Here is a 26,070-nt window from a genome sequence, read left to right on the forward strand (position 1 = left end):
GTTGGGGGTTGGGGGTGCGGCAGTGGGGCAGGTTGGGCTCTGGCGCCCAGAGACCCCCAGAGGCAGGTAGGGCAGGATGGGGATCCCTGTTTGGGGGTTCCTGGTTCAGGCCACCTCAAAATCGTGCACCCTCTGCCCCCCATGCTATAGCAACAACAACAACATTATTTATTCCCCAGCCTCTCTGGGCAGCTTACAGCACATAGAAAATTGTAAAACATTAGACATTAAAAAAATTTCCCTAAACGGGGCTGTCTTCTAAAAGTGAGATAGCCCTTTCTTCCTCCGTGAATTTATCTAATGCTCCCTGCCTCCCGTGGGAGGGAGACCCATAGTAAGTGTGCGCAGGATCACAGCTTGTGTCTGGATATTCTTGAATCTAAATTTAACACGCACCGTGGTAGCGCTTAGCAACTATATCCATTCTTCTTTTCTTTTTTTATCTCAAATGCCCCAAATTCCAATTAGTTGGATTTTGAGAAATTGCGGTTGAAGGAGTGGTTCTTTTAAGTAGAACTGAGCAGCCAATGTTTCTTTTTCTTAATGATTTGCCTCCGCTGTGTCCGCATCGCTTGAATGGGAGGCTCAATTTCAGCCCCTCCCTCCAGAAACCCTGAAATGAAATGAAATGAGGTCATGTTTTCCCTGAGCATGAAAGGCCAAAGCAGATTACAAGGAATAAGATGATGCTGGAAATGAATGTTAATGAAGTGTTAAAAAAAGAAGAAGAAAAGGGTGCTGCAATGGACAGCAGCTTATCTAGGAAACAGATCTTCGTTCAGGGGGAAAGGATCAGTGAATCCACCAGCTCACTGAGTGGTGGGGGGAAAGGCTAATACAGGGGTCAGCAAACTTTTTCAGCAGGGGGCCGGTCCACCGCCCCTTAGACCGTGTGGGGGGCTGGACTATATTTTGAAAAAAATAAATGATCAAATTCCTGTGCCACACAAATAACCCAGAGATGCATTTTAAATAAAAGGACACATTCTACTCATGTAAAAACACACTGATTCCCAGACCGTCCACGGGCCAGATTGAGAAGGTGATTGGGCCGGATCCAGCCCCTGGGCCTTAGTTTGCCTACCCACGGGCTAATAGGACGAGCATTTTCAGAAAGGGACTGCAAATACCCTTTGTCAACCTGGCATTCAGGCATCTCTGGTGTGGCTGCAGTCAGAAGCCTCTGACAGCCCTGCTTGCCTCAGGGTCACCAAGAATGGAACCCTGAGCTGGGAAAGGGAAGGCAGCAGGATCAGGACCTGGAGGAGGAGGAGGAGGAAAGGACAGTCAGGGAGCGGCTGGGGGGCAGGGTGGGGGAGAGACCCCCTTGGCCAGGCAGGGACAGGAGGACTCAGGCATGTCGTCTGCGCTCTGGTTAGATCACGCAGGGCTGCCTCTGAAGACGGTTCGGAAACTTCAGTTGTGCAGAATTCAGTGTCTGTGTTGCTCACTGGGGAAAGAAGGTTTGAGCATTTTGCATGGATCCTGGCCCAATGGCACTGGCTGCCAATTTGTTTCTGGGCCCAGTTCATAGAATCATAGAATTGCAGAGTTGGAAGGGACCCCGAGGGTCATCTAGTCCAGCCCTCTGCAGTGCAGAAATCTCAACTCAAGGATCCATAACGGCTCTGGCTATGAGAAAGTTCTTCCTGATGGTCAGTTGGAATCTCCTTTCTTGTAACTTCAAGCCATATTTGAAGAAGGCTGATCATATCTCCTCTCAGTCTCCTCTTTTCCAGGCTAGACACCCCCAGCTCCTTCAAGCGCCCCCCTAAGGCTTAGTTTCCACACCCTCCTCTGCACACCTTCCAGCTTGTCAACACCCTTCTTGAATTGTGCTGCCCAGAACTGGACACAGAACTCCAGGTGTGGCCTGTCCAAGGCAGAACAGAGCGGGACTATGACTTCCCTTGATCTGGACACTAGACTCCTGTTTTTTGCAGCCTAGAAGAGCATTAGGTTTTTTTGCTGCTGCATCACACGGTGGACTGATGTTCAGCTGGTAGTATTTCAGCAGAGACCAGGTGGCCCACCTGTCGCAGGTGCTACGCTTCTATCTTGCGCTCCAAATCCTGCACTGGGCTGGACTGAGGTTTGATTAGATGATCTGATGTGGGAAGCTGGACTCTGCAGGTCTTTGGTCTCATCCAGAAGACAGGCTGTTCTTGTGTCAGATTCAGTTGCCCAGAGATGCTCCTGGCCAAGGCAATGAATGAAGCCAAATTGATGGGTGGGGGAAAGGCAGGTCTGTGAATGCCCCCCCCCTTTAAGCAGCAGTCTTCACCGGAAAGTTTACTCCTTTGCTGAGAGGACAGCAGGAGAGAGGCTGGATGGCTGCTGTGAAGAATGGCACAGGCAGTTTCTGGCTGTTGCCCTGGGAAGAGTCTTGAGCCCCAGGAAAAAGAACAATGAGCTGCCGTTCCCAGGAGGGCGGGACTGTCAGAGCTATTTATCAGGCCAGCCCCGGAGCTCCCTCAGCCAGGCCAGTGTCCTTGCAAGGAGAAACGGAGAACCAGGCAGTCTCCTCCATCAGGCAGCAGAGGCTGCAACAAGGCACAGAACGATGAAAGGACAAGTGACCCCATTTAATGGCAAGATAATGCCCTGGCCTTGTGGCAAATGACTCTGGCAGCTCCATGCCTGTCGGAGGGGGGACATTTCTTCCAATCAGGAGGGAAGTACCTGGGGATCAGGGCCCCCAAGGAGGCAGGTTCAAAGCCCCCAGACTCTGAGCAGTGGGGATCTCACTTAACACCATGTGTCCCAATTTCTGCTGGTTCATTGAGTGGTTTGTATCGGAGAAGTGCCTTGTAGTGGGGTATATTCTGGTATTTTCTGCCAGGCCCCAGGTCCTCTGACTGACACCCCTTTTGAGCTTCTCTCCTCCTCCACCCGCTCCTCCTCTTTATTTAAACCCATTTTCTTCAGGAAGAAAGGAAGGTTGAGAAACTGAGGCAAATAGTGAAGTTCTGAGCTCCTCCATTCATGAAAGGGATGGGCTTTGTCTCACACACACCACTTGCAAAGCACCACCTCCCAATTATACAACTAAGCATGGTACAGAGAAAACTCTTCTCTCCCCCCCTCCCCCATGATAAAAGTTTAAAGAATTTTCCATTGCATGGAGGGAGAGGAGAGGGGAACATTTTCTCCCTATCTGAACACCAGGACTTGTGGGCATCCAGAAAAGCTGAACATTGGGAGATTAGGATGTGGTTGAACTGTGGAACTCTCTCCCACAGGAGACATTGTTGGCCCCCAACCTAAATAGCTTTACAAAAGGAGGTGAAGATTCATGGCAGAGAGGGCTCTCCAAGGCTCAGCTCCAAGCAGCAATGCTTCTGAATCCCAGTTGCTGGAAGCTGCAAGAGGGGAGAGGGAGAGTTCTTGCACGCAGGTTCTGCTTGCGGCTTTCCTATAATGCGTCTCTGGGCGGCTGCTGTGAGGATGCCAGACTAGAAGGGCCTCTGGGACTGATCCAGCAGGACCCTGTTCTTCTCTTCTCTTCTCTCTTCTCTCTTCTCTCTTCTCTCTTCTCTCTTCTCTCCTCTCCTCTTCTCTTCTCTTCTCTTCTCCAGTCCCCAAGAGTCTCCCAGCCATAGCTATCAGTGTTTTCCTTTTTTAAAGGGAAATTCCCTTTTCCGAATAGGATTCCTCGCAAGAAAAGGGAAAAGTTGACAGCTATTCCCCCATCATGGAACTAAGAGTTCCCCCACCCTTCCTCTTGCCACACTGCTGTCCCCCAGGGAAAACCGCTCTTTAACACTCAGTTGGAGCAAACGGCAATTCGGGTTTTCTCTGGACTGATGTTTGCTCCAATTGAGAGCTAGAGAGCAAGTTTTCCCTGTGAAAGGAGTGGATTTGGGGGGGGGGACCGCTTGGAGCCATGCTTGGTTGGGGAAAGCCAGCCAGGTGGGCGGGGTCTAAATCATCATCACCATCATCATCATTTCATTATCAAGCAGAAGACACCCCCCCCCAAGGCCCACGATCTCTAAGCACGGGGCAAGTGGGAACGTGGAGGAGCCCTACCCTAATTTTTGCCTCAATTTATTGATTTGCCTATTACTTTATTATTTTGATTTTATTTCTCAAACTTGTATTCTGACCTTCACCCAAAGACCACAGGGCAGTTCACAGCATGGAAGTACAGTGGGATTCCCAGGCAGTCGTCTCCCGTCCAGATGTTGACCAGACCCAGATGCTGACCCGTTTAGCTTCAGGGGAAAGAGTAAGAGCTGCACTTAGGATTGTATTCAGTGGTGCTCAGGCAGCACCCCAGCTGTGCAGTGGGGCTTTCTCCCTCTCCCCACACGTTGGGGGGTCTGCAGGGGGCAGGAAAGGGAGCTTCCATTACTCAAGTGGAAGTTGCCTACATGAGTGGAACGGGAGTGTCGGATCTGAGCCTTGGGTTTGCTCCAGGAAGGAAAGCGAAGGTCGAACCCATTGTTTCTGATGGGTGGGGTATAAATAAGAAATTATTATAATAATTATATTATTATTGATCACACACAAAGTTAATTCAGGGTAAATAGGATAATGGAACAAGTTCTGTTGCACAATGAAATGAAATAATCTGCAAGACTCTTAGATGAGAAGGGAGGGTCTCCGTGTCCCAGCCCTTGAAGGAGAGATCTTGCTTCTCATTCTGCGGCACTTGCTCTGCTCAAAAATCTTGACCCAGAACTTGGCTGCGAAGGCCAAACCTTCTGGATTCTCCCTCCCTCCCTCCCTCCCTCCCTTTTCTGCTTCTGCCAAGCAGCTCCCAACAGCCCCAAAATACACGTCCACCTTCTGGCCTGGAAAGCTAGAGAAGCCAAACTCTTGGCCTTCAGAAAGGAAGGTCTCCTCTGAGTGCAAAGGCTTTTCCTCTTCTTTTTCAGCTAATGCACGATGAGGGCTCATTCACACCCCCACTACCCCCCTGGGGAAACCCACTTTTTACGGCTGAATCTGGGCTGGATGAACCATAAGCAAAACAAGCATGTGCTGAGGGCCTCAAAGGGGGGGAGCACAGAAATAAATAAAGTGGAAGCATATCCAAATAATCATTGTTTTCCATCTTACTGGAGGATTTATTTTGAAAAATAAAATATAATTTTATGGTTTATTGTTGTTTATATTTTGATTAAAAATTTTTCATTAGTATGTTGCCCATCTGGGGGGCTTCCAACATATATAAAAACATAATAAAACATTGAACATTTTTTTTAAAAAAAATCCCTCTACAGGGTTGCCTTCAGATGTCTTTTGAAGGTTGTATAGTCACTTATCTACTTGGCTTGGGGGTCGCATATCTCTATACCCATCTCCAATGAAAATAGAGATGCCCTAAGGACATAGCTGTCAACTTTTCCCTTTTCTTGCGAGGAATCCTATTCGGAATAAGGGAATTTCCCTTAAAAAAGGGAAACGTTGACAGCTATGCCTAAGGAAAAGCAGGACGTTCCGGGATCAGATCAGAAACTGGGATGGCTTCTGTAAATCCAGGGCTGTCCCTGGAAAACAGGGCCTGTGAGTGAAATTAAGAGGCAGTGTGGCCTAGTGGTGAGAGTGTTGGACTAGGACCTGGGAGACTTGGGTTCACATCCCTGTTTGGCCACGAAGCTCACTGGATACATGGCCTCTCCTAAGTGGCCCCCTGCCAAGGATTCTCTAGCTCAGTGTTTCCCAACCTTTTTTGGGCAAAGGCACACTTGTTTCATGAAAAAAATCTCGAGGCACACCACCATGCCAGATGGGGAAAGGTCACTTTTTACTTATGTAAAAAAAAATAAAAAAATAGTAACAGCATAGAAGGTAATAGTTAGGCTAGCATCCCTCTTCCAAATATGCTAGGTTTTTATTTGCAGGGACTGTTCTACATGGGAAAGCATTCTGCACTGTCATTCTCCCATCTGCCATCTGAATTGGTACTATTCTGGGTCAACTTACTCTGCTGCATGTGTAGATGAAAATGGCACCAAGTGTGGGGGAGGGGGCAGAACAGGTTTCAGATACAGGATATTAAGCATACACGTACTTCAGATTGAACTGGTTGCTTGCTTTGCAAGTTTTCATTTCCCAAATGACTGCCTTGGCAAGCGCAATACCTACCAGGCTCAACGCCGGTCTCGCGCTGCCGCTTCCCGCGCTCTCAAGGACCCGGGAGGAGGAAGGCGTGAAGGGAATCCCGAAGGCGCGAAAACCTTGCGCATGCGCAGGCCTTCCGCCTGCGACAGCCCAGTAGGCCGGCCGAAGCGAGCAGCGATGGGATGTGGGAGGGAGCTTGCTCGCCGCCCCGCGTGTGCCTATGTGGGGCACGTTACAGCCCCGTGATGTCAGCGCCACGTAGGCAGCCAGGCAGGCAGACGGCGAGAGCCCCGCGCTGGGCGGCCTCTCCTCGCCGTCGCCGCCCCGCCTCTCACCGCCCGACTCGCCCGCCTCCCTCCCACGGCACACCAGGCAACGTCTCGCGGCACACTAGTGTGCCGCGGAACACCGGTTGGGAAACACTGCTCTAGCTGAGATTCCTGCATTGCAGGGGCTGGACTAGAGGACCTTTGGGGTCCCTTCCGACTCAGGGGAAACCCAGCCTGTGCGTGCTGCTGGTGGGAGGCCACAGAGAGCTGGCGGTGCTCCCTGCTCCGTTCGTGTCCGAGCTCTGCGGACGGAGAACCTTGAGCTTTGCAGCAGGTGGACCGTGAAGATGGGCTTCCAGCAGCCAAGGGCAGGGGGCAATTTGGGTGCCAAGCAGGGGGCAAATCCTGTGCAACGTGGGTGGCTGGGAAGGGCGGGAAAATGGCCACGTGCCTCTGGCGCTGATGAATCTCTCTCTCTCTCCCCCCCCTTCAGGCGATGGGAACCCCAAGGAGAGCAGCCCTTTCATCAACAGCACAGACCTGGAGAAGGGGAAGGAATATGACGGGAAAAACATGGCCTTGTTTGAGGTGAGCTGGGCGCGTTCTGAATCGGGAAGGGAAGATTTGGGATGGAGGAGCCACAGCTGGCGGGGGGAGCAGGAGTCTTGCACGCAGGCAGACTCAAGATGGGAAACGCAGAGTTAAACCAGAAGCCTTCTTGCTAGGGATTGTAGGAAAAGGCCTGCCAAGGAAATGAAAGAACTTATTTATGTACGGGACAATGAGGGCAAGAGTCTTGATAGCACAAGGATGGAAGAATGAGGAAATCCTGACAAAAGAACAGTGGCAAGGGAAACTGATGGACTATGCGAAACTGGCGAAATTGACACACAAACTGTGAGACAAGGACAACTGTGGCTTTAAAGAAGAATGGGAACTTTTTACAAATTAATTAAAAAAACACACCCCCAAAATGAATTGGACTCCCTGGCAGGTTTTGAATAAACACACACAGATTTATTATTGTTAACATAATAAATAGATCATTTAAAGATCTTTACAATTTTATAATATGCAGAGAATAATTTGTGTTGAAAAATCAGAGAGAGGAGCTGAGGGAAGTCTGGGGGGTGGGGGGTGGGGGGGAGGGAGGGTTTTTCTTGGTGAGGGGGGAGGGGGAAATGGGGGGGATGAAGATAAGTTTTTGATAATTTATGTTGAAATTCTTAATGAAAACCATTAAAAAAGAGAGAAGGAAACAGAGAGAGTTAGAGAGCAGACACGCAAACTGGGTTTCCACAGTGGGAGGCAGCCCTGCTCCTGAATCCCAGTTGCTAGAAGCTGCAGGAGGCGAGAGTTGCTCTTGGCTCGGATCCTGCTTCTGGGTTTCCTATCTGGGCATCTGGCCGGCCACTGTGAGAGCAGGATGCTGGACTAGCTGGACCCCTGGCCTGATCCACAGGCCCTTCTTAGGGAGGTCTATTGTGGTAGCAGAACCTCCATGCTCAGGCACAGCCTACCTGTGAATGCCATTGGGCTCAGATTGTGGGCTTCCCGTGGGGTCAGCCACTGTCAGAAGAGGCTGCTGGAATAGATGGGCCCTGGCCGGATCCAGCAGGCTATCATGTCCTTATGTGCAGCATAGCTGTCAACTTTTCCCTTTTCTGGCGAGGAATCCTATTCGGAATAAGGGAATTCCCCTTAAAACAAGGGGGGGGGAACGGTTGGGGGGCCGCTAGGGGCACATTGGAAGATGGCTGACAATACCATCTCTCCGAGCCACATGAGTTAATTAAGAGGCTGATATGGGAGTACGCAGCCTCCCTTGTTGCCCCAAGGGAATGGGGAACACTGCCTTGCCTGCTGTGGCCATAAATCACCCCCGGATTCGAAAGAAGGGGGTGAGAGCACTAGGCACAAAGCCCTTGTGTGGGTCCGGCTCTCCCGGACGCTGTCTCTGATCGCGCACTAGTTGCAGCAGCTCGAAATAAACAATTAGAAAGAAGCAAATGCACATACTTCGAGTGAAGATCAGGAGTAAAGACTGCTAATTAAAGGGATCTCTGTGAAGTGGAAGCGACGGGCTGGAACAATAAATCAAGAAGAAGATTCATCGAAGGATTGGTATGTAGCGGAACTGAAAAGGGGAGGGGGGAAAACTTTTCTTTTTTTGTCTTATGTGAGTACCTAATAACCGCCCCCCCCCAAGAGAGAAAGAATCGTTGCAATTACTGATCACAAGCAGGAGGCTTAAGAAATGTGTGGAAATAAATTATTAATCAAAGACATGGCTGGTGGGAAGATCAGGAAGGAATAAAAGTTCTTTGTGACGCAGCAATAAAAAGAGATTTGTTACGGCAGGCCTGCCTACAGGAGGACGAGGGGGAGGAGGGCCGTGGCTTCTTACTATATCGGAATGTGCGTTGGACCTGGCAGGGACCCTGAGAAAATTGATGAGAGACTGGCAGGCCTGGGGAAATCAACGGACAGACAGTGGGAATGTTTTGTACGGAGGTGCGGAAATGGCGTCTGTTTCTTTTTGACATGGCTCTTGGAGGAGTGTAAAAGCCACACAGGATACAACTACGTTTGTTTTCAACCCGCTTGTGGAGACTATCATAGATCACAAAGAAAGGAATATATGAAAACAACAAGAAGATGAGGAAAACAACAAAGAGAAGGTACATTAAAGCAGCAGCAAGAGTGATGTTTGGATCCCTTTCGGAGCACGAAGTATGGGTACCCCCAACAAAAATTTAAAAATTTGGCTGTGTAATTTGGAACTAATGTGATTTGGAATTAATGTGATGTGATTGGCCTGTTAATAAAAATTATAAAAAAAAGGGAACGGTTGACAGCTATGACGTACAGTTCAAGGCCCAGCTTCTCCAAACAGGCTCAGGTGATGAGAAAGACCTCTGCCCTGAGGTGGGAAGGGGAGGAAGAGTTGGGCAGGTGCTTGCAATGGAGGCACTGTCAGCAGCCAAGTCCTCTGCCTCGCTGGCCGGCCCCCCCGGCCCCCCTGAACCGCCCCGAGGCGCAGGACCCGCCCACGCTGTCCATGGTGATGGAGGCGGTGAAGACCCTGGATGAGCGCAAGGGGGCTTCTGTTGTGGCCATAAAGCGCTACATCCTGGGCACCTACGCCGGGGTGGACCCCATCCGCCAGAAGTACACCCTGAAGGTGGCCCTGGCCAAAGGCCTGGAAATAATAATAATAAAAAATTTTTATTTATACCCCGCCCTCCCCAGCCAAGGCCGGGCTCAGAGCGGCTTAAAAGCAATAATAAAAACAAGATGAATGATTACAACTTAAAAAGGGGAAAGGGGCTGCCTCATCCGGCCACAAAACTCTTCCGCCCTGGGGGCCACAGGGAGACTCAGCCTGGGCACAAAGAAGCCAAGGGAAAGAAAGCCAGGAAAAGCATTCGGATTCGGATGGAAAAACAGCGCCCAGACCGAAGAAAGCGGCCAAGAATCCCATGGCAAAGGTTCCTGTGGAGAAACAGAGGCAGGGAGGAATCGCAGAAGGGGAGAAGGAGGAGGCGGCTTCCAGCAAGAAGACCAAGGCGAAGGCTGGCAAGCATCCAGGCAAACCTCCAGCGAAGCCCATGGCAAAGAAGTCCCCCGGGGGGGGGGAGAAAGAGGCCCCAATCCTCAAGAAACGGAGCTCTTCCAGGGCCTTCCCGGCAAACACACCTGGTGCCCCCCCCCGAAAGCTGTGTCTAAGGAAAGCAAGACGGGGGGTGGGCGAGGACGAGGGCCCCCCCAGGCAGAGGCCAAGGTGCCTGCAGCGGCCAAGAAAACCAAAGAGGCCAAGGGAGAGAAAGCCAAGGCTGACAAGGGGTCCAAGCCCCCCAGAGCCAAAGGGGGGATGAAGGGGGAGAATCCAGCCAGCCGGGGCCCCAAGGAGGCCTGAGGGGCCAGATTCTGCAGGGGGGGCAGGATGGGGGCACATGGCTGTCCAACGTGGCACCCTCCATCCGCCTCGTCCAAGGGAGAGGAGACCCCTTTTATGGCGGGGGCTGCCCCTCCACCTCTGGCACAACGTCCCCATTTATGAATGGACTATTTATGAGGAAAGAACCTGTTTTTAAACACTGTGTCATTTCCCAATAAAGTTCAGAATGCTGCCCCCCCAAAAAAAAGAAAGAAGAAAGAAAGAGCTCTGCCCTCTCTGCCTGAGACCCTGGGGAGCTGCTGCCAGCCAAAGTAGGCAGCACTGGCCTAGTTGGATCAACAGCTTAAGGTAGCAGCACCTCCTGCGTTTCAAGGGAGAAATGGGGCGTGCAGAGCGGGGGGTTGGGGGAGCGGAGAGGCAGTTGTGGGCCAAGGGGGATGTGGAGAAGCCCTCTTCAGCCCCGCTCCTCCTTCTGCCCCACAGGAGGAAATGGACACCATCCCCATGGTGTCGTCCATGCTCAGCGGCCTGGCCAACTACACCAACCTCCCTCAGGGCAGCCGAGAGCACGAGGAGGCGGAGAACAACGAGGGAGCCAAGAAGAAGCCCGTCAAGGTGAGCCATTCAGGGGACTGGTCTTTGCCTCTGCGGGGTTCCTTGTGGGGGGCTTGGCTCTGGACCCCAAGTGTCTGCTTCCTTTCCAGAGGGTCAGGGGCTGAGCTGCTGTCTGTGGACTCTCTGTGGCTCTGCTGCGGCTGTGTTGTTCTTTTTAAAAAATAAAACAAAATGGGTTTTTAACAAAAAATGAAGTGCAAATATAGGCGGGGGGGGGGGGGCAAGGAATTAAAACATGCAAACCATTAAAGTGTCCCAGCCAGGAAGGACAAAAGTGTAAAAATACAGAGCAGCTCCAAAGGGATAGTAAAGTATTCCCTTTGCAAGTAATACAGATTTATACAAATCAAAGTATCCACCGTTCTTGAGAATAAAGGTTCCACAGAGTCTTACGTTTGCAAATCCCGGTGGCACAGAGTCAGCACGTGCCTCAGTTGTCTGCATGTGAAGAAGGGGCTTCGGGTGATGATCTCAGGGTCCAGGTCAGTTATGGGGAGAGGCCGTCCTTGAGAGTCTTCTTGTGGGGATTAAACGAGATGGGGAGGCAGCCATGTCCCCCACCTTGTGCCCTGTGGAGAAAAAAGTGGGCTATGGATAAACAAAGAAATCCTTCTTGACGGGACTTTGAGCCTCCCGTGTGACCCCACCAATTGTTTCCTGGCATTATTGCACCGCTTCCTGCATAAGTGTTGAAATGTGAGCGAGGAAGAAAGGATTTGTTTGAACTGTCTTGAGGAAGCTTTGAGCCCTCCTTGCCCTCTCCCTCCCCTGGCACAGCCTGGCAAGGCACCTCCGTCCTTCACTGCCCGCAGATGTTTTCCTCTGCCCAGTGCCAGGGGAAGAGGCTCCTCTGCCAGGACAACGGAGGGTAGTTCTGAGAGCAAGCCCCTCACCCGCTCACCCGGCCTGCTCCCCAAGGCACCCGGGCCCCTTCCTTCCTGAGCCTGGGAGGAGGGTGGGGGGGATCCATCCTGCTCCACACCCCCAGGTGCCTCACCACCCTCTCTGCTCCCTCCCCTTGCAGGCTCCCCAGATGGGCACCTTCATGGGCGTCTACCTGCCATGCCTGCAGAACATCTTCGGCGTCATCCTCTTCCTCCGCCTGACGTGGGTCGTTGGCATCGCGGGCATCATGGAGTCCTTCTGCATGGTCATCCTCTGCTGCTCCTGCGTGAGTCGCCCCCTCCTTGGGGACCCCGTGGGCAGAGTGGGGAGGGGGAGAAGCCCCTCCCCCCCGTTTTCACCAGGCAGGCAGGATTCCTCAGGGCCGGCAGCTCAGGCCATCGCTCTGGCCGGAAACTTAGGGAAGGAAGGTCAAAATGAGGAGCCCTTTGAAATGCCCACATTCTGCCCCAATCTTTAAGGTCTCACCCCAGGGCGGGGGTGAGGGGGTCACATGGGAAACTCACGACTGCCCTTTGGGATGGTTGGCAGTGGGACAGGCAACCTGGGAAGGTGGGAGACTCCCCCGCCTTGGAAGTTTTTGACGAGAGGTTGGGTGGCCCCTGTCAGGGCTTCTTGAGCTGCGATGTCTGAATTGCAGCTCCCACCCAGCTCTTCAGTTTTATGATTTTTAAATTTGGGGTGTGTGTATGTAATCAAAGCTACTAAATAGATCTATTAACAAACACACAGGTAATTCAGAACTGCAGTCCAGAGAATAAATACAGCAGAAGGTTACTTCTTCTTCCAATAAGTTGTCCCAGTTGGCACAGCAGGCAGGTAGATTGCAGGCTGGAGGAGCACCTGTCAGGGATTCCTCACCTGCGATTCCTGCATTACAGGGGCTGGACTAGAGAGCCCTTGGGGGTCCCTCCCCCCTCTACAGTTCCAGGATTCTATGTGCCAGTGGTGGACGCAGCCAGGCCAGGCAGAGGAAGGCAGCTGCCGGCGCTGGGGATGGATACACCTGCCTGGATGGGCAATGGTGCGGCGAAGCTGATTAATCCCGCCTGCCTCCCGGGGACTCATCCAGCTGCATCCTGCCCCAAAGGCACCGCTCAGCCCATCCATCTCCCGGCCGTCCCCAGGAAGCAGCCTTGCCAAGTTGATTCAGCCCCCACCTCTCCCCACCCCATTACCTGCCCTCAACCCCCCAAAGGGACCCCTCGGAGACACCCCCTTCTGGCCTAAAGCCCTGGGTTCAAGTCCCTGTCCCCCAACAGGAAGGAGGAGGGCAGGGCGCTGGTTTTGCAAAGTCTGATTCAGCGAAACAAATCACAGAATCTCCGAGCGGTCGATTTTGAGGGGCTCCGTTCGTCATCTAGTCCAACCCTCTGAAATGCAGGAATCCCAAAAGTTGTTTTCACAAGCCTAACCAGAAATGGAATTTTACTTGTTTTTAAATTCTGTTGCTTCCGTTTATATTTTGCACCACTTCATTAAGGCGGCCTCTTTGTTTGGAGTCTGTTGGTTTTGCGGGTTTTCTTTTTTTTATAAGTATTGTTTTATGAAACCACTTACAGATTTTTGCTTTTCAAATAAAGCAGCCTGTACGTTTGGCTGAAGAATATAGAAATCGGTGTAGCGAGCCCTGCAGCTAAGCTGCAACACTTTTCAAATGGAAGCCTGTTCTGGAAAATGGGCGTCATCGCCTTTGCTTTCTTTTGAATGCCCTTTGAGGATAAATGAAAGGGAAATTTTAACAGCGCTGTGTTGCACACAGTGACTGATGGGGGGGGAGTGTGGATCTGGCCCTGTGGGTCCCCCGACCCCTTTGAGCTGGTTTCTGGCTGGATGAGATGTGGCCCCCATTCCAGGGGGACCCTGCAAGAGGAGGGGCCTCAGCAGCACAGGCAAGGGGAAGCCGCTTCCCAGACCCTGAGAGCCTCTGAGCTTCTCAAAATAAGAGTGACTTCCCTGTATGACTGACAAGCCGGGAGGGCTCTGCTCTGCCTTCACAGCTGGAGACAGCAATGTGTCTGAATCCCGGGTGCTGGAATCCTCAGGAGGGGAAAGTGGATCTGGGATCCTGCTTGTGGGTTTGCCCTGGGGGAATCTTGTCTGATCCAGAAAGCATTTCTTATTTTATTTTTATTTTATTTTACTTTATTATTTTATAACAATTATATACTGCTTGATTGTAAAGAAAGCTCAAAACAGTTTACCAAAAAGAGAACAGAACAGTAAGATTATTAGTAGAAGCAATACAAACCTTCAAAAAATTAAAACCAACAATAAACTAAAAATACAACAGCATCCTAAATGTCTGGGTAGGCTTGCCAAGCAAATGTTTCAACACAACAAATGTGCCTGCTTGATGTCAAGAGGCAGGGAGTTCCGCAGTGCCAGTGCTGCCGTACCAAAAGACTGATTTCTGACAGATGCAAATGTCCTTATGGTCCCACCCTCACCTGCTTCTCAGCCCCCTCCATCACCAGCTGGGGGCCACTTTCCAGACTTTGCTTCTTGTGCCTTGTCCCACTTGAGGTTCCCTCTGGCCCTTGGCTTCCTGGTGACCCCCTGCCCTCCCCCAAGTGCCGTCTCCACTCTCCATCATCCGGGAGCCGGGCAGAACAATCTAGGGGGGGAAACGAAGGGTCTTGCCTTGTCATGCCTTGGGAAGAGGTAAACCCGGGAAGGCCGACCTGGCGCTCATTGGGATTCCTGCATCGCGGGGTTTGGGCTAGATGGCCTCTGGGGGTCCCTCCCAATTCTGCAGTTCTAATCCCCCCCCCACCAAACCCTCTTTCATTGCAAGTCTCCTACCTCTCTGCCTTTCCCTCCTCACAGACGATGCTGACAGCCATTTCCATGAGTGCCATTGCCACCAATGGAGTTGTGCCAGGTGGGTAGAGTCCTTTGTGTCTGTGTGTTTGTCTGCCTGCAAACGCGGAGCCCCAGGCCAAGGGGAGGGGGGGTCTTCCTCAGCACTCCCCCTGGCAGCTTGCCAGTGCCTTGGTGCCCCCTCTCCCCCTGCCAAGCCACCTTGCCTCTGCCTCCCTCTTCTGCAGCCACTTTGTTCTGCCAGGTGTGCTGGCCCAGGGATAAACCTGAGCAACGCAGTCCAGGTCCGGTCCCAAATCAAAGGGTTCTGCTAGGAGTCAGCCCGACAGGGCCAAGGCAGGACACGAGGCAGGAAACCAGGCAAGGACAGGCACAGGATGACAAGCAGGTTCTGGCAAACATTGCTCCCACAAACTGGGGCAGGGTCTGACAGCCTTTTATCTTTGTTGGGGTAGCGGCCGGTCCTGATCCCCCGGCGACTCACCTCCTTGTCTTGCCCGAAGGCGAGCCCTCCTCCTGCGAGTACTCAGGTCTCTCCTTCTCTCAGACCTCAGTCTCTGCAGCTGGGGAGACGTCGGTGGGTTACTAGACCCAGAGGCCGCCTCAGCCTCTCCTGACCCAACTGGTAGTGGAGCAGCTGTAAGTGATGGCCCAGCTGGAGGCAACGAGGTCATCCCTGCATCTGGAGCCAGGGCAGGATCAGGCCCCTGAATTCGGCCCAGCTGGTGCTTGTTGCAGGGGAACCTGTGCAGACTGGGACTCTTCAGGATCAGGCCCCAGACGATGCCTGAGGCAGAGGATCCGTTGCGGACTGAGACTTCTGGTTCCGAGTTCGAGCCCGAGTCCCAGGCCATCACACTAGGGCTGCTTCGCAGGGTTGGCGCATAGCCAGAGGTACAGCTGGGAGGCCAGGCAATGCCCGCTGACATTATCCAAGGGCGTGGGCACTCACTTGCATACCCTCCATCATGTCTCCGATGAGAATAGGGACGTCCCATGCCATATTGATAATCTTCCTCTTTATACCCCACTCGTCTGACTGGATTGCCCCAGCCACTCGGGGCGGCTTCCAACATATATAAAAGCATAACAAAGCATCAAGCATTTTAAAAGAAGCCTTCCCTCTACCGGATTGCCTTCAGACGGCTCAGGGGCTGGGTAATTCCATGTCTTCCAACATTTCTCCAAGGAAAACAGGGCCATCCTAAGGAAAAGCAGGACATTCTGGGGTCAGATCAGAAACCAGGACAGCTTCTCTAAATCAGGGACATCCCTGGAAAATAGGGACACTTGGGGGGGGGTCTGCAGTTGCTCTCCAATTTCCCCTCACCCTAGTGCCCAAATGCTGGCATTGGCTACAAGGATTTTATGGTGGCAGGATGGGAGTCTCTTTTATGCAAACCTGTATTCCCCCCCCCACACACCATAACATATAACATCTGTAAAACATATTCTTATGACGTGACTCACAAGTTACGAGATCCACAAACCCTTGGGACTTGGACTTTGGTGTTCTGGAGATTCATTTATTTATTTTATTTGTCTGTTTCATAAAATTTATACACCACTCGGATGCTGAAAAGAAAAGCCTTCAGAGCAGTTTACAAAAAGATAAAAACAAGAAGATTTACAATACTTTAAAACATACGAAGACTTAAATGGATCAAAGTTCACTCCAGCGTTTCTAAGCACCTGGGCTGGCTTGTCGCAGCAAGGATGTTTTTAGCTGGTGGCAGAAAGGATACAGTGAAGGCTCCTGCCTGATATCAAGAGGCAGGGAGTTCCAACGTGAAATGAAGTTTCAAATTTGTGAATGAAATAAAGCTCCCGCGTTCTCCCACATAGGTGTCTTTGTGCCAGACCTAATTTGCTGGTCAGTTCACCCCATAAGGGCGACACGCCACCCTCTCTTGTCCCAAGCGTCCAAGTTTGCACCATTCAAGTCCTTCACATATGCTGCCACTAAGCAAAACCCAGCTCATCTGCCAAGCCCTCGTTCTCATTTCAATGCAGATTTGGGAATGCCAGCTCTGGAGACTTCATGACATGTGTGATTTTACTTCTCTCATTAGACGCTTGCTCCTCCAAATTGGCAGCCCCGGGGGGCATGTCAACCACAGGTGCCTAACCAGCCTCACTCACTCCCCAGACTTGCGCCAGCACAGAGATGAAGCACAGCAGAACCGCAACTTATGTGTGATTTACTTGCACGATTGCAGCTCTGTGTGGCTGTCAGGAAAATAAATAAAGGGAGGGAGGGAAAACCATTGAAAGGGACCGTCTGTGATCTTGTGATGGCCCCACGAGATCTCACAGGACCGTCAAAAAGCCCAGTAAGGGAGGGATGGTCACATAGGAGAAACCAGTTCTGTTGGGTCTTCCTGACTTTGTGCAATTTTGCCTTGGCACTCAGACTCCCAGCAGGTTCCTCCTGCACAAGTTTTGGGGCTACTTTATGCTTATGCGTATGTTGTTGTTTAGTCGTTTAGTCGTGTCTGACTCTTTGTGACCCCCTGGACCAGAGCACGCCAGGCCCTCCTGTCTTCCACTGCCTCCCTCATGCTGGTAGCTTCCAGAACACTGTCCCACCATCTCGCCCTCTGTCGTCCCCTTCTTCTTGTGCCCTCCATCTTTCCCAACATCAGCGTCTTTTCCAGGGAGTCTTCTCTTCTCATGAGGTGGCCAAAGTCTTGGAGCCTCAGCTTCAGGATCTGTCATTCCAGTGAGCACTCAGGGCTGATTTCCTTCAGAATGGAGAGGTGTGATCTTCTTGCAGTCCATGGGACTCTCAAGAGTCTCCTCCAGCACCAGAATTCAAAAGCATCCATTCTTCGGCAGTTAGCCTTCTTTATGGTCCAGCTCTCACTTCCCTACATCACTACTGGGAAAACCAGAGCTTTAACGGACCTTTGTCGGCAAGGTGATGTCTCTGCTTTTGAAGATGCTGTCTTATGCGTATATGAAAGCTTAACTCTCTCTCTCTCTCTCTCTCTCTCTCTCCCCCCCCCCCGTCTGTCTCCAGCTGGTGGGTCGTACTACATGATCTCCCGCTCGCTCGGCCCTGAGTTTGGGGGCGCTGTGGGGCTCTGCTTCTACCTGGGCACCACTTTTGCAGGTGCCATGTACATCTTGGGCACCATCGAGATTCTGCTGGTGAGTGAGTGGGACCTCTGCTGCATATGTGGTTCATGCCAAAAAAATAAGGAATTCTGGGATGAAATATATATGGAACTTTAAAAAATGTTTAAGGGTTTGTTTATATATAAAAAACACCCCAGAGTCTTTCCTTCTTCAAATATTAGGTCCTGACATACCAAAGAATATAAGGGAGCTATTTTTATACGTGACAGTGGCCACAAGAATTTTAATAGCCACAAATTGGAAAGGAGGAAAAACACCATCAAAGTCGGAGTGGCAGCAAAAATGAATGGAATACGCAGAGCTGGCTAAGCTTTCAGGAAAAATAAGAGACCATGCAGACCAAGTATATTTTTTAAATAAATGGGGTTTATTTGAAAGTTACATTAAAGACTGTAATAGCATGAAGTCTGTGGCAGCCTTTGAATAGCTTCTGTAGTCTACTGAATAAATTTAAGAAAGTACAATATCTTTAATAAGTAATTATTAAAAGCAGAGATGAATACAGTGGTACCTCGGGTTACATACACTTCAGGTTACAGACTCTGCTAACCCAGAAATAGTACCTCGGGTTAAGAACTTTGCTTCAGGGTGAGAACAGAAATCGTACTCTGGTGGCGCGGCGGCAGCAGGAGGCCCCATTAGCTAAAGTGGTGGTTCAGGTTAAGAACAGTTTCAGGTTATGAATGGACCTCTGGAATGAATTAAGTTCTTAACCTGAGGTACCACTGTAGTGCACTAGTTAAATACACACTTAAATTTATATGGAATTGGTGGGAAGTCATTAGAACCAAAAGAAGACTGTGAAAAAATGTAACAGATTTTGATAATAATAATTATTTTTTGATAACTTTGATTTTGTGTTATGTTTTTAAAACTTCAATAAAGCAATTTTAAGAGAGAGAGAGAGAGATTCTGCTGGTGAGTGGTGGCAGGCAGACCGAGAGCAGCGAGGGCGGGCAGGAGCACGGGACCCCAAGCCCCTTGGCCTTCACTGGGTGGGAGGAAATCCATTTTAAAAGTGTCTTGTTTAACCCCTGCCAGGCCAATTTTCAAGTCCTTCTGGTGATGGTGAAGCTGTTCATCTGGCAGAGCTCCTGTGACCTGCCTTCCTTCTTATCCCTCTGTGGGATTTGCATGGCTTCCCCGCTGCCAAACCATAACGCTTCTCACACAGGCAGATCCTTGTGTTGCAGTTCAGATCATGCTCAAGGTGGCTTGCAGCGTGGAAAAAATGCACAACCGCAACACAACAAAAGTAGTCATAAACGATAAATACAACATTTGAACGTGCACAACCAAACTGAACAATTTCCACACAATCTAAAATAAAGATACAAAAAGCCGACTTGGGCAACAACACGCCAGCCCAGGAAGAGTGAATCTGGAGGGTAAGAAAGTCTAACAAAGTTCTGATTTTCCCCATGATGACTTCAGTGCTCCCCCCTCCCCATTTTTCAAATATCAAATTCTTTCCCAAAATAAAATCTCTTTGCCGCTGCCCTAAGGAGCTCTTGTGCAATGCAGCCTTGTTCTCAAAGCAGAACAACCTCCGAATACCTGAGTGACTCCTGGCTTGGCGGCTGGATTTGCAAAGAGCGGACTCTGGGTTTCATTTTGGTCCACAGAAAGCAGAGAGTCAGGATGGAACTCGGTGACTCTTGGGGTCCCCTCCGACTCTGCGATTCCATGAAAAGAGATTCTTTAAGAAAATTCAATGCAACCCCTGCCTTGGAAGAGAAAAGGAGTTCGTGAAAGACTCCCTTTGAAGGAACTAGAAATAGATATATTTTTAAAAGCAAACATAAATAATGACACTGGATCCTGAGGCGGAAGAATAGCTGTCCTGTCTCCCCTTATTCTTTTAGAAGATGTAAGCAAAAAGCTTAAGTGACCTGATATCTCATCTCCGTATCCTTCATTTGCTCTCTCCGGCATAATATCCTGCTTGTTTTTTTCCGCTTGTGCTTTTGTCTCCCTGCAAAAGGGAGAATATAATGAAGCTGGGGGTGTTTTGGATGCAAAGCTTGTCCCTGTCGGCTCAAAGGACTTTTGCAGATGCAGCCCCCCCCCCAGCAAGACCCCCCTCCCTTTCTGGGCAAGGAGGGAGGGTCAGCCGGCAGAGGAGTGTGTGAGAAGGATGAGGATGCAGAAACCCCCAGTCACATCTCGGGGCTTCACGACACTCTTCTCAGGAAACACTTGCAATCAAAATTAAACCACCATGGAAAATCCTAGCAGCAAAAGGAGCAGCAGCCTCTGCCTTTTAGAAAGCCGCAGCCTTGCCCCATCCTTTTCCAAGAGGAGCCCCTTGCATATTTCCTCGTCCCACTGCTCAGCGCCAGAGTTCATTGTTCCCAATTTCTAGGCGCAAATGGGATCGTTTATGTCACCCTCTCACCCAAGCTCTTGCTAAAGAGGCCATTTCAGCACTTATCACATATATTAAATAACTTGCGTTTCCAAGATGCTCGAGTGTGGAATTATGCCTCTGCCGTGAAGATATGTGAACTGACAATCCGTAGCATATATCCTTTCACAGATTAATTATCACCCTGAGATTGGGGAGCTGTCATCCACGTTAAAAGCATTAAAATGAGCTGGGGTAATTTAATCTCCTTTTGGTGCAATAATCTGCGTCTCTGGGCTCCCAGAACCCTTTTTGCAGTTTGTGATAGGGGTGTCCCCCCCTCCCCGCTGTTTCGCAAGATGCACAGCCCTGCCCTCATTTGACCCAAGCGAGGACAGAAACCCCCCACCAGCCCCAGGGAGCCTCTCCGAAGCCTTCCCCACGGCACCCTGTGCCAGGTCAGTGAAGGAGACCCTCCTGCACCCCCACCTCCAGCTGGGCCCACCCCTCGCCCCTCTGGGGAGCTGCTTGGCCCACTTCTGAGACCTGGCATGAGAGGCACCCGGAGGGCTGCCCCACTGAAGGAGGAGCCAGCTTGGTTTTTCTGCTGCTCCAGATTCAAAGTGCAAGAAAAATGTTTCCAACTGAACATCAGGAAGAACTTTGGGGGGCAAGAGGAACGGACTCCCTTGGAAGGTGGCCAACTCTCCTTCCTTGGAGGTTTCTAAGCCAAGGTTGGGGGGGGGGTTGTCTGCCAGGGATTCATTAGCTGTGATCCCTGCATTGTAAGAGGTTGGACTGGACCAAATCGATGATAAATTATTATTATTATTATTATTATTATTATTATTATTATTATTATTATTATTTAGAGCAACTCCCCTAGGAGGAAAGGGGCGGCATTGGGGGCTGTACAGTTGGTGGGGGGCAGGGGGCTATGGGTTTGTTCTTGTTTTAGGATGTGTTTTTTGTAGTCATACCTCGGGTTACAGACACTTCAGGTTGCGTTTTTTTGGGTTGCGGACTGCCAAAACCCGGAAGTACCGGAACGGGTTACTTCTGGGTTTCAGCGGCCGTGCATGCACAGAAGCGCTAAATCGCACTTTGCGCATGCACAGATGTGCTGGATTGCAATCTGCACGTGTGCAGACACACCACTGCAGGTTGCGGACGCGGCAGGTTGCGAATGTGCATCCCACACAGATCACGTTCGCAACCCGAGCGTCCACTGTATTTTAATGTTGTGAACCCTGCTAAGATCTACAGGTGAAGCACTAATGTTAATAATACGAATAATATGAATAATAGTTTAGAGAAAGGGCAAGTAAGAGGTGACATGATAGAAGTTTATAAAATTATGCACGGTACAGAAAAGCTTTCCCCCCCCCCAACACTAGAACTCATGGGAATCCAATGAAACTGAATGGATTATCACGCAGTTTATCACGCAGTGGATAAACTGTGGAACTCCCTGCCACAGGAGGCAGTCATGGCCAGCAAAACAAGTTCATGGAGGAAAAGTTATCGAGGGCTCCTAGCCAGGATGTCTCTGCTCTGCCTCTACAGTCGGAGGCAGCTGGAAGCCACAGGAGGGGAGAGTTGCTCAGGTGCTCGGATCCTGCTCCTTGGTTTCCCATGATGGGCGTCTGTTTGGCTGCTGTGAGAACCACATGCTGGACTCTGTGGGGCCCCCTTGGCCTGATCCAGCAGCTCTCCGTGTCCCTGGGGCCATTTCCAAGCCCACAAGGTTGTGGTTCTGAGGGGGGGGGGGTGGCCCTGCCTTCCTCTGAGTTGGGTCTCCTTCCTGTTGGGATGCGTCCTGGGAGACGGGGGCAATTGGCAGCCCCCAGCTGGCTCCAGCCCACCGGCCGGCAGCCGGGCAAACTCCGGTTCTCAGAACAGCATCAAAACTGTGACTCAAGCCTCAGAGACCTTTAGAGACTGAGCACGCAAGCCAGCAGAGATAAGAACTCTTTGCAACGGAAGAGCGGACAGAGGCACATGTAAGCATATTTACAAGCATTTTATTCAGCATCAGGACAAAGGAAAAACATGTCTGCTCCCCTTCGTGTCCAAGCACAAAGCACAAAGCAAAAGCAATACACAAACGGAAGTTCCCGGCAAGCTGTGCTGGAATGTAAACAGACATGTGACACACAACAGCTCCACACATCTGTTCTCAAGGTAGAAGGGAACTATGTCCTAACACTTCCTTCCTCTCCTCCAGGCCTACATCTTCCCCCCAATGGCCATCTTCAAGGGCGAGGACGCCAGCGGAGAAGCGGCTGCCATGCTCAACAACATGCGTGTCTACGGGACGTGTGTGCTCACCTGCATGGCCACCGTGGTCTTTGTGGGCGTCAAGTACGTCAACAAGTTTGCCCTGGTCTTCCTGGGCTGCGTCATCCTCTCCATCCTGGCCATCTACGCCGGAGTCATCAAGTCGGCCTTTGACCCGCCCAGCTTCCCGTAAGTGCCAACCAGGAAGAACACCCAGCCCGGCCCACGCCAAACGGGGGCTTCCATCTCTTTTTTTAATATAATTATTATTATTTTTACAAATTTTACAAATTCTTCGGAAGCACCATCCAAACCTATCTCTCATATCCCTTAACTCCCCCTTCACCTTCCATGGGGTTCATTCCCTTATAAAGCTGCGGTGTTACTTCTCTTTTATCCATTACATGCGTTAATTCCAAATTATTAAACCGCAAATTCTCATACTTCAAATCCTGCATGCATTTTAACACAACCATGCTATTTTTTTCAAAATATTTCCATCCTTCAAGAATTTCTTCCCCCCTGTTTTGTTCCCTGATTCTCAGTTAGTCGCAGCATATATCCCATCATCTTCCTAAGCCAGCCTTCTTTCGTGGGAACTTCTTCGTTCCATTTTTGTGCAGTCATAAACTATTTCTGCCGCTGTCATAGCATACAGAAACAAATGAAACTATTCCTTTAGAAGCTCTGGTCTGACAATACCTAGCAGAAAGGCCTCGGGTTTCTTGGGAACCCTCACTTTAAAGTATAAATACCTGAAGGTATTTTAATACTTGAAGGACTACTGTATTTTAGTATTTCGTTGGAAGCCGCCCAGAGTGACTGGGGAAACCCAGCCAGATGGGCGGGGTAATAATAATAATAATAATAATAATAATAATAATAATAATAATAATAATAATAATGTTTAAAGTGGGAGGGGCGTGTGTCTCCATTTCAATACAGTCGTATCTCATGTTACGTTTGCTTCAGGTTGCGTCCCACGGAGACCCAGAAGTACCGGAAAGGGTTACTTCCGGGTTTCACCACTTGCGCATGCGCAGACATGCAAAATGACGTCACACGCATGCGCAGAATAATAATAATAATAATAATAATAATAATAATAATAATAATAATAATAATAATAAAAATAATTTATTATTTGTACCCCGCCCATCTGGCTGGGTTTCCCCAGCCACTCTGGGCGGCTTCCACAAAGACCAAAAATACACTAACTTGTCACACATTAAAAACTTCCCTGAACAGGGCTGCCTTAAGATGTCCTCTGAATGTCAGGTAGTTGCTATCTCTTTGACATCTGATGGGAGGGCGTTCCACAGGGCGGGTGCCACTACCGAGAAGGCCCTCTGCCTGGTTCCCTATATCTTAGCTTCTTGCAGGGAGGGAACCACCAGAAGGCCCTCGGCCCTGGACCTCAGTGTCCGGGCAGAACGATGGGGGTGGAGACGCTCCTTCAGGTATACTGGTAAATCGCATCTCGCACATGCGCAGACGCGGGTTACGTTCTTTTCAGGTTGCGAACGGGCCTCCGGAACGGATCCCGTTCTCAACCAGAGGTACCCCTGTACTCTCGTTCCCGCTGGGCTCTCTACAACTCTATAACTAAGTCCATAGTCCCTCCTCCCCTTCGGGTGGGGAAGGGGCAGAACCTGCCGGGCGGCCCCTCTGGCCAGGAGGCGGCAAAGAGGTGACCCCTCCCCTACTCTCCCCCCTCCCAGGATCTGCCTGCTGGGCAACCGGACTCTGTCCCGCGACGGCTTTGACACCTGCACCAAGGTGGTCCAGGAGGGCAACGAGACCATCGGCTCCCAGCTCTGGGGTCTCTTCTGCTCCTCCCGCTTCCTCAACGCCTCCTGCGACGAGTACTTCGCCCTCAACAATGTCACCGAGATCCAGGGCATCCCGGGAGCCGCTTCCGGCCTCATCCAAGGTAGGAGGCCTCTCGGGGGCATCACTGGGGGGCAAACAGGGAGCCCCAAAAGCCACGGGGGACCTGGGCAGCTCTATTCATTTATGGCCTGAATATCCCCCCCTTTTCCTCCAAGAAGCTCAAGGGGGCGTTTTCTCCCCCTCTTCGTTTAATCCTCACAGTGGCAACTTGCCCCCAAGGGCACCCCCAGGGAATTTCTTGGCCAAGTGGGGATCAATCGATCAATCAATCAATCATTTTATTTGTATGTCGCCTTTCCAAAGTGAAAACTATGCTCAAGGAGGCTTACAACGTATTTAAAAAAATCCACATAACATAGACAAAAGAAGGAGAATATAAGGAATATTTTGAATATAATAGAATACCTGGAGGTCAAAAATGAAAAGAAAGCAGCAATGATGTTTATAGATGCTGAAAAAGCCTTTGACGACGTCTCTTGGAAATTCATGACAAAGTTAGTTGAAGAAATTAAATGCGGGCCTAAATTTCAGAAAGGAATATCAGCGATTTATTCAGAGCACAAAGCAAAATTAATCATAAACCAGGTGATAACGGACGAATGTAAGATACAAAAAGGAACTAGACAAGGATGTACACTATCACCATTGTTGTTCAAAAGCAGTTATAAATAATAAAGAAAACTTCAAAAAGCACACAACCAAATTGAACAATTTCCACATAAGTCCGAAATAAAGATACAAAAATATTGTATCATCTGCAACAATACCCCCTCGGCAACACCCCAACCCAAGACAAATAAATGAGCTGTCAGCATGCATCGATCAGGATTCGAACCTTGATCTCCCAAGTCCTAATCCATCACTCTAACTGCTACACCAACACCGGCTCTCCGCTTTCCTGCGGCTGTGTCTCCAGGATGGGGAGGGTGGCACAGTTCATTTCCTTCTCTCTAAGAATATCTGTAAACCCACAAAAAAAAACCTATCAAGGCGGTGCTCCCTAAAACCCTAGAGTGCCATGGGGCAGAGGCTCTTCCCTGACCTGCTGGCAGGTGAGTTGCCCAGAGGGGGAGGGGCAAGGGGGCATGGAGGGGGCAGAGGCCTCAGACGGGCTCTGGGGGCAGAACTAGTGGCATTTCTGGCAAGAAGGCAGAGAGGGACCGTGCCAGTTGTGCGGTGCCCAAACCCAGCCCAAGGTGGGGGGCTTGGCGGTGGGTTGGGGGGCCTTCCTCCACAGGTGTAGAGGGTGGGGCCACCCCCTGGGGATGGCAGCCACTCACCCGCCCTGCTTCATGGCATTTCCCCCCACAGAAAACCTCTGGAGCACCTACTTGCCCAAAGGGGTGATCATTGAGAAGTCTGGGTTGACCTCGGCGGCCCCTGCAGATGCTCTCCTGGACATGGACCAGCCCTACGTCTTCAGCGACATGACCTCCTACTTCACCCTCCTGGTGGGCATCTACTTCCCTTCAGTCACAGGTAATGGACTCCGGTGGGGGGGGGGTGCACCTGGGTGCAGGTGGGGCAGAGTCTCTGGGGCACAGGTGAGGAGGGTGCCTGGGGACGGAGCGGGTCTCGGGTGCTGAGCGCTTCCTCCAGCTCTCAGTTGCCCCACCTGCCAGGCATGACTTTTAGGAGGCCATATGGGGGCTGGGGAAGTTTGGGGCTGGGCGTCATCGATCCCACCTCCCTACTTTCTGCCCCCAACGCAGTAAATGGAGCCCTGGACCTCGGGCCATTTTGATGATGCCCCCCTTTGCCCCAGGGGCAGGTGAGGATTGAGAAGCACAGCAGCCCCCACCCCAGTTCAGAGGCTGGAAGGGGGT

At 50.7% G+C, this 26,070-nt stretch overlaps 1 protein-coding gene across 2 annotated transcripts in view; it reads left to right on the top strand.

Annotated features, from left to right (window-relative positions):
* Nucleotides 1–26,070, top strand: part of SLC12A5 (solute carrier family 12 member 5) — a 108,080-nt gene that overhangs the window by 59,937 nt on the left and 22,073 nt on the right. For both annotated transcript variants that reach the window (XM_082225860.1, XM_082225861.1), the window contains exons 2-9: nt 6,835–6,929; nt 10,726–10,857; nt 11,882–12,028; nt 14,590–14,644; nt 17,606–17,736; nt 22,299–22,540; nt 24,073–24,284; nt 25,556–25,723. In XM_082225860.1, coding sequence (XP_082081986.1) covers nt 6,835–6,929; nt 10,726–10,857; nt 11,882–12,028; nt 14,590–14,644; nt 17,606–17,736; nt 22,299–22,540; nt 24,073–24,284; nt 25,556–25,723 — 1,182 coding nt within the window. The remainder of the gene's footprint in view (nt 1–6,834; nt 6,930–10,725; nt 10,858–11,881; nt 12,029–14,589; nt 14,645–17,605; nt 17,737–22,298; nt 22,541–24,072; nt 24,285–25,555; nt 25,724–26,070) is intronic.

The sequence above is a fragment of the Podarcis vaucheri genome, assembly GCF_965113315.1.
Source record: "Podarcis vaucheri genome assembly, chromosome: 6".
NCBI lineage: Eukaryota > Metazoa > Chordata > Lepidosauria > Squamata > Lacertidae > Podarcis > Podarcis vaucheri.